This window comes from Pundamilia nyererei, unplaced genomic scaffold, assembly GCF_000239375.1.
Source record: "Pundamilia nyererei isolate P.nyererei 1_Seehausen unplaced genomic scaffold, PunNye1.0 scaffold00325, whole genome shotgun sequence".
In the NCBI taxonomy this organism is placed as follows: domain Eukaryota; kingdom Metazoa; phylum Chordata; class Actinopteri; order Cichliformes; family Cichlidae; genus Pundamilia; species Pundamilia nyererei.
The window spans coordinates 419,487-427,990 of NW_005187726.1; the positions used below are offsets into that span (position 1 = coordinate 419,487).

At 48.3% G+C, this 8,504-nt stretch overlaps 1 protein-coding gene across 1 annotated transcript in view; it reads right to left on the reverse strand.

The window, feature by feature from the left end:
- Positions 1-4,429: 4,429 nt before the first annotated feature.
- mgaa (MAX dimerization protein MGA a) overlaps positions 4,430-8,504 on the reverse strand; it is a 20,892-nt gene continuing 16,817 nt past the window's right edge. The window contains exons 23-25 of the mRNA XM_013915583.1: positions 6,907-7,056; positions 6,718-6,825; positions 4,430-6,161 (exon numbers count right to left, since the gene is read on the reverse strand). Of these exons, the coding sequence (XP_013771037.1) occupies positions 5,506-6,161; positions 6,718-6,825; positions 6,907-7,056 (914 nt within the window). The 3' untranslated portion in view covers positions 4,430-5,505. The remainder of the gene's footprint in view (positions 6,162-6,717; positions 6,826-6,906; positions 7,057-8,504) is intronic.

The window sequence follows — 8,504 nt, forward strand, 5'->3', positions numbered from 1 at the left end:
AATTGCTTTGTCTATCTCCATGACAGATATGGGTCCCTCTAATCTATCTCTATCTGCTGCCTCTAGTGGTGGTATTTCAAGGTTTTCAAAAAAATTCTCCACTCGGTCCCTATCATTTATTTCTGAGGTATACAAGTCCTCATAAAAAGATTTAAATTGATTGTTAATCCCCTTCTGATCTATAATTTTATTACCCACATTGTCTCCTATCTCTACTATCATACCAGCAGCTGCTGATTGTTTCAGCTGGTAGCTCAGGAGTTTGCCGGCGCGCTCGCCATGCTCATAGAGATCTTGTCTTGATCTAAGATATGAATCCTGCGCCTGTGTTTAAATGACGGGAATTCCTGCATCCTTAATCTTCGTGAATAAATATGTTTATGAAATAAAATCGTGCTACAAAAATGAGCTGAAGGAGTTTAGTCCCTGAGATTCAGCCACTGTAGGCTTCCTGAGTAAGACAGATAGATAATAACATCCATCTTCTTCCGTTTATCCGGGCCAGGAGGCGGAGGCAGCACCATCCGTCACTCATAAACGTGACTCCTGCACCTGGAGCAGGAACAACGGAAACGAAGTGCATCTGCTTTTCTCAGCTGTCGTGTTATTTTCAGTCACATTTGTTTTTGATGGCTGACTGAATATTTTCAAATGTAGATTTTTACATCATGTTTGATAAACGTTCATAAATACGCAATAAGAATAAGCAGTGTGATGCTTGTATTTATTATGAAGGAGTCATTTGAAACACACCAGTAACACCAGCTGGAGGAACAGCCTAACAGCCTGATCAGGCTGGCTCCTCCTCCTCCTCAGCAGCAGGAGCCTCTTCCTTTGTACCTCGAGACAGCCAACTGTACAACTCGGAGAGACGGGGAGGAGTGGCAGGAGGGGTGGAGGATGGACGACATCAACCCGGTAAAAAAAAACACACGTGAACCGTTTTCCTGAGGGGACCTCTCCGAGGGCTTAAAGCGCTATTGTTACGGCCTCTCTCTCTCCTGAGGGTGCCTGTGTGGGCGTGTCCCACTACCTCCTGCCTGAGGTGCCACCTTTCCCTCCTGTACAGCTGACTCCCATCAGCAATTAAAGGTATTTAAGCCCAGAGCAGGGTGAACTCTGGGCCAGAGTGCCATTTGTGTGGGTACAGCTAGTGAGCTGAGTGTTTTTGCGGTGTTTCCACCTGGTGAGCTGTGTTTTGTGGTTTCCAGCTAGTGAGCTGCGTTTTCCTTTTGACTTTTTGCATTACTGACCAACGCCTGAGTTTTGTTTGTGTTACTTTTATGGTGATAGCGGCTTGTCCGTCTCTTTTAGTTGAATTACTTCAATAAAACTGTTTCATTTTACTGTTTCGCCTCCTTGACTCCTTTTTCTGACCCGGTCACTTTTGTTACCTCCCCCTCACCGCCTAGACCCCCCCAGGGGAACGTAACACTATTCTTTTCTATTGTATATGACCTCATCTTCGTCAGGTCAGCCATCGCCATGACTACCATCATCATATCATTTCATCATCATCAGCTGTGACAGAAAAAAACCCAAATTTGGCATAACTAAAGTCACCGTTTTCCCATTAGCCCTCAGTGCTCTCTCACCCTGCTGGATACGCCACCAGTCCACTCCGGGGGTCACAGGCCAGCGCTCGGTTCCCCGGTGCTGTGATTCCCAGAACCTTCTCCAAGGTCACCTGAAGGGCAAAGGCCAGAACATGACAGGTTAACTCCTGCGAATGTGTTCGTGTTGATCTTTCTTTCACAGGAGTGACAGCGCGGCGAGCGGCAGGCCCCACCTGCTGATTTAAACACTACAGCTCACATGATGCTTTGGGACACACACAAAGCTGTTTCTGTTCACAACAAAAGCAGCACTGCTCTGCAGAGAGCCTTCAGTGATCAGATTATTGATCAGATCACTGATCACTGACAGACTGAAATTAGGCAGGTCAGAGGTCAGAGAGGAGCGCCAGCATCAACGCACAGAGACCGAGTCTCTCTCTCTCTCTCTCACACACACACTTACTTCTGCCTCCATGCTGCCAGAAAATGTCCTGCTGCTCAGTCTGACTGCTGAGCAGCCAGATGCTAAACTAACAGCACAGAGAGAGAGAGAGAGAGAGAGAGAGAGAGAGAGAGAGAGAGAGTGTGAGTGAGTGAGTGAGTGAGTGAGTGAGTGAGTGTGTGTGTGTGTCCTCCTCACATGACTCCCCTCCCCCTGCACCAAACTCTATTCATGATTTCACAGTTTTTGGCCCTCTCAGCTCAGCACGAACGCTTTCCTCCAAACCGTCCAATCAGATTAAAAGAAACCACGAGGATGAATCATCAGGCGAGTCTGCAGGACGCCGCTCGCCGGGCAAGTAGCAAGTGATTTTCTTTGCCTCTGAATGGCGATTCAGGAGAAACTACTCAGGAACAGTGAGATGCTGCGTCAGTCGTCAGAGACGTGACGAGCTTGCCGACAGGAAAGGCTCGCATCCGAGTGGCTCAAAGGTGCCACGGTCTTTCGGTTTGAGCTCATATTGTTTTAATGTGTAATTTCAGTTTATCTAAAACTGCTTCTCACTCCTGCCTGTGCTCAGAAACTTTTAGTCTTCCATTAAACGCCATGGATGTGCGTGTATCCATCCAGTAAACTTTACTGCTGACACTAATAAGCCTCTGAAAGGGCCGCTGAGCTCAGCCTGGACACCACTGCATTAACACGACATGATTCTAATGTGAAGCCCAAACTGGGCTGCAATGTCCCCATAACAAAGATTGTCTCCAAGGAGCACAAACAGCCTCACTGCTGAGTCTCTGCTCTCCATTTCAATGGGGACAAACGGCAAAGTCCCCACAATGCAGTTGTGTGAACAAGTATGCGTTCCCACAACATGACCAGAACAGGTGGGGCGTGTCCCAGTAAATCAGCAGGCACACAAAGGATTGTGGGAAGTGAAGCTGCTAACAGATGAAGGGGCCCGCAGGTGATAGACCAGCTGGACGGGACAGACAGGTTCTCACAATGCGAGCGTCCGCACAAGTCTACAGCACAAATCTTGTGATTCAGGATGGTTTGGTGCACAAAAATGCTTTCAAGGACCATATTTACAAAGGAGGAGGAGGAGGAGGCACTTTGAACCAAAGACTGCTCCATACAGTGAGAACAAAGTGAGGACATCTGCAGAAACAGAGAGCCTGTTTAGCACAGTGTTTGGCATCTGAGAACAAAATGAGGACCAGTCAAAGGTCTTTATGAGGACCATCAGAGGAAAGGTCATCAGGGAGGGTCCTTATTTTCCACACAGACCAGTTCAGGTGTGTGTTTTGCACCGATAACAGCAATGATGAGAAAATAAAAATGTTGAATTTTAAACAATCAATTTTAAAAAATTCAATAAAAACAGACGACAGCTAATGTCAGTTAGAATAAGCTCTATTTATCAGTTAGAAACAATTAAACAATAAAACCACCAGACTCCAGCAGAAACACAATAGGTTCCGTGTGTGTGTCAGTCGCGCGCACCTTGTCGCTGAGCTCGCGCCTGTGCCGCGCGCCGGTGCCGCTCCGCCGCAGTTTGATGGACGGGGAGCGCAGCAGGCTCCTGATGCGGCTGCGGATCGTTCCGTCCGCGGCCATCGCGCCGTTAGCCGCCGGCTAGCTGCGGCTCTCAGCGGCTGCTCTGCGCCGCCATGCCTTCAGAGCCGGGCCGGACCGGGTGTTCCGTGAGCACGGTCCTGGTTCGGTTCTGCGATGTTCCGGGCCGCCGTTCCGCATCGTAGTCCTCCCCCGCAGCGAGGAAACGGGACGACCGGGACCGGACTGATCTGAGCGGCGATCCGTTAGTATCAATGCCGCACGCGACACCCGCACTTCCGGTCACACCTTTCAAAATAAACACGTTCTCTCAAATAATTTAGACGCTACAGTCCAATCACAGCTATTATCATTAGCTCATTCAGCTTGGACATTACTTCGGATTTAACACAGCAATGCCTCAAAAGCAAGATTTACTGATCACTTACTTTGATTGACATGAAACAAGATTTTTCTTTCGAAAGTTGTTTTTTTTTCTTAAGGATGCGATGCTTTTACTTTGACAGTCATCGTCCGGTGTCGCGTGTCAGAAGTCGGATGACGCGTCTTCACTGTTAGCGCAGAGCATAAGCGCCTCTCAGCGGAACCGGACACTAACCGCAGCTTCTTTTTTTCTATATTAGCCATAACTTAGCTGTAATGACGCCATAAAAATCGATGGTGAGCCAAAATAAATCAAACACTTTAAATCAGAAACTCAAACAACTCATCTGGATAGAAACTTTTTCCTCGTTTGCTGGATGATGTGTTCAGGTACTCTGTATCAGAAAACTCAGCTTTAACTTGAAAAGTTTCAGGTGAGAAACTCAAACACACCGGGGAACCTTTTGTTGAATAAAAGTAGGATGCAGACTCAAATATTTAACTTTTATTGGTACCTGTTTTCCTTCCAGCTGTTAGGACAGCTGAGGTAAACATGTAGAAAAAGTCATTAAGAAAAAGAAAAGGTGAGTCCAGGTGAGTCCCCTGTGATGACTGCGTTTTTCCTGCAAAACATGAAGAAACTGAAACATTCCACCATGGTGAGACACTGACAGCTTTCACAAAGTTCCTTTAAATAAAAAAATAAAAGCAGGAAACAATAGCTGGACCTTCAGAATAAAGTATGAACGTTTGGAGGCGAGTAGCCCGAATGCGCTCTCTTTGTGACGTGGACGCCACTCTCAGACATGAACTTGCAACCTGTGAAGGCGTCTCTCGGCTCACCTGGCGCCGATACAAACAGGAAGACATTTGAACGTAACATCAGAACATTCTGTGGGGACAGCGCTTCTTCCTCAGCACGCCATCAAGTTTCTCTGAATGCAGCCACTGAAAACAGGATGCTACAGTAACTCTTTCAAAGACAGATGTGACAGGTTCAACAGACATTTTTAAAAACTGAAATCCCCACTATCTTGGCTGCGAGGAAGAGGGGCGGGTCTGACCATGAAACCGCTCACTCACTGGATAACACAGTGAGTGACGAGTCATTAGCCAATGAGCAATCAACAAAACACCACAGCTGATGGAGGATCAGCTGTGGTGTTTTGTTGATTGACATGATTGAGATACATGAACTCAGCATGAAGCGTGTACAGAGGTCAGAGCAGCGTCGTGCTGCAGACTTCTATAGGACAGAACTGCAGTGTTGCCCCCTGGTGGCTGTCAGGTAGAACGCAGGTTTAAGGCACTTCCATATTTTTCAGAAGCAGCGTCTGCGTTTTTTCCGGTCAGCGCGTCGGAAAACCAGGACACCGTCGCCCTGTTCCAAACCAATCAATACCTGAATATTGATCCTTAGTAATCCACAAACGATAACTGATTGTTACCATGGAAGAGCCACAATCAGTCTATGCTTTTCTTTTTTTCCTCCCAATGTGCCGACTCCCATCAGGACCCAACCAGGAAGGTGCAGCTGCTGTGACATCATTATTTCTGCGTGTGATGTCAGCTGGGGGCGTTTCCTCTTAATCCCAGAGGAACCAGCCTCGGCATCGGCCTCCAGGCCACGCCCCTGTGCCCTTGCCCCTCTTCTCCCCCTGCCACTGTGCCCTCTCTTTCCCTGTTGCCTGGGCTTGCCACTTTGGCTCCGCCCACCTTCATCTGCAGCAGAGGGGGCGGGGCCAGCACGCCTCCTTTAGGACTGCCTGAAGTGGTCAACATCGTTTCTGTATTGAGGTTAGGCCCAACCCCATCTGTGTCAGAGTCTGAGTCCAGCTGCAGCATCCAGGGGCTGTGGGTGTGTCCTTCCTCGTCAGCTCCATCCACCGCTGCAGCGTCCTGGTTTTTTTCCACCTGCTGATTAAGGAAGACAAACTCATCGAGGAGCGACGGCAGGCTCTTGTTCTCGCCCCTGCTCTCATGCTTCGCCTCTCTCTCCTCTGTTTGGCTGTCAGAGCTGCAATACGACCAGGATGCAGGTGTGACCTCACCGAGGGGTGGAGTCTGGTCCTGGTGTATGATTCGATCTGAGGACTTAGATGATGCATCGCAGACCTCTAGAGGAGGAGCCGGAAGACCAGGGAGCAGCTGATGGGTTGGAGGCGGAGCCTGCTGTTGTGTGTTGGTCTGAATGAGTTTCAGCACCCCGCTGAGGCTGGAGCCTGGAAGAGTAAACAGATGATCAGCTGATCGGCCAAACAACCAATCATATGCCGTTACAATAGAAACGTTTTTGTATTTCTCGGAGGGTTTTTTGGTTTAATTTGTCCATCTGACAGATGCTAATGAGTCCGACCCGGAAGGAGGAGGAGCTTACCAATGCTGTGTGAATGTGGGTGGAGCTGAGAGAGAGAGAGAGAAAAAAGTGTGAGCTAGGCGCAAAGGGCAGCGGTTCACGGTAAGCTGTCCTGCTTCCTGTTATGAGATATTCGGAGCGAAGCTTTGCGGACTGTACGCGGCGTCACGGCAAGATCAGAGCTGTTGGACAGGTCGCCGCTATCGTCCTCTTAGCGCCGTTGCTGAGTGATTCAAGGTGAATTTTTCACACTCGTGTTTAAAACCTGCGTGACTGAACTTCTCTTCATGCCGTCTTTCACAGATACGAACAGGCGGCGCCTGCACAACCGCTCATTAGACGCACCTGCTGTATAAATGATATCCAAGAATGTTTGTTTGGCCTCGAGGACAAATAAAACCGAGGAGGAGAGTGTTGGTTACCTGTCAGGTTGGTGACGGCGAGAGGCCTGGTCGGTGGGCAGAGCAGTGGGGTGAGATGGATCTGCTGACTGGTCAGAGTGGGAATGTTTAGGGTGACTGAGGCCAAGCCTACACACAAAACAGAAACATCTGAGTTTCTAAATAAAAGCACAGCCAACCAGAGAGCGTTCAGGCTCCACGTGTCAGTACCTGGAGACGGCGCCGGCTGCAGCACCATTGAACCCGCTCTCACAGCATTCAGGGTCAGGACTGGTTGCCTGGGTAACGGTGCCCCGACCACAGAGAGAAGATCAGCTGGAACGAGACTCTGAAAGGACGACGGGTCACCTGGAGGATTACCTGGGCGAACAGGTGAAGGAAAACAGGAAGTTTAATCTGAAAACTTAAAAAACAAACTAATTAGTTTTAATCTGCAACGATCTGTCGAGTCTTTGCTTCAATGCTTTGTTGTGACGGTGACCTCATCACTCGGGTCACTCACACAGACTCTCCACTGGGGGCTTTCCTCTTGTCTGCTCCTGCACAGCCGCGTGCAGCACCCATAATTTTGTTGTACATGTACAACGACAATAAAGGATATTCTATTCTATTCTATTGAATAGATCAGCCGACAGCAGCCACCCTGTTTACATGGAGTCAGCACCCCCGGGTGAGACTCACCTTTTCTTAATGCAGCCGTTCGCAGGACGAATTTATGGTACCGTATTTACCGCACTATAAGGCGTAGGTAAAAGCCTTGAATCTTCACAAAAATCGACAGTGCACCTTATGTATGAGTTTTGGTTTGTGCTTAATGACCTCGAACCGATTTTATGGCTACACGATGCTCAAAAATCTGTCAAAAATAAATAAATAAAAATGTAGTGCCACTTCTCCGAGCGTTACGGTTACCATTGCCAGGAGCCTTGCAGAGTAATACGTACTGTGCTTTAACTCAACATTACCGTGTTGTGTGTGTACGACGACTTCAAAATGGCACCAGCAAAGAGACACGCTTACGAAGCGGATTTTAAACTCCGAGCAATCAGAGTAGAAAATGGAAATAGAGCAGCTGCGAGATGATTCGGCATTATTGAGTCGATGGTGTGCAAGTGGAGGAAGCAAGAAGATGACCTAGAACAAGAGGAGTTTCTGAGGGAACACGGCGCGATGGCCGCAGTTAGAGGACAAAACTGAACAGTGGGTTATTGGACAGAGAACAAATGGTAAATGGTCTGTATTTGTATAGCGCTTTACTTAGTCCCTAAAGACCACAAAGCACTTTACAGTCACATTCACAGCAGGTAGAAGTGTCTCTACAGTCTCTACACACTCAAGGCAACAGCGGTTTGTCTCAATGCGCCTTATAGTGCGGAAAATACGAACCAAGCTCGATTTTTCTGATGTTTCAGATAAACAGATCTGACCAATCACATCACTGCATTTGGCAGCGTGCTTATAGCTCAAATCGCACACTTGTACTGAATATGCAATGAAATCATAAAATAGCGTTTTACGTCAGACACGCAGCTGAGCGCTGATGTCGTCCCAGCTCAAACTGCCCGCCTGACATCCTGACACGAGTACGAGCGCGGCCGGACAATAAACCGTTCTCCGGACAATAAACCGTTCTCCTGACAATGGACGAACCCACAAACTGTTTCTTACTCGTCGCTTCGTGTCAGCAGCTCGTTGTTTTCCAGTCGGTTTGTTGAGGACGAACGCTCAGCGTTTATGTAGGTTACGCTTCAGGGGCCCGTTCTTCGTACGTCGCTTACTACATCCAAGATCAAATGACACATCCAAGA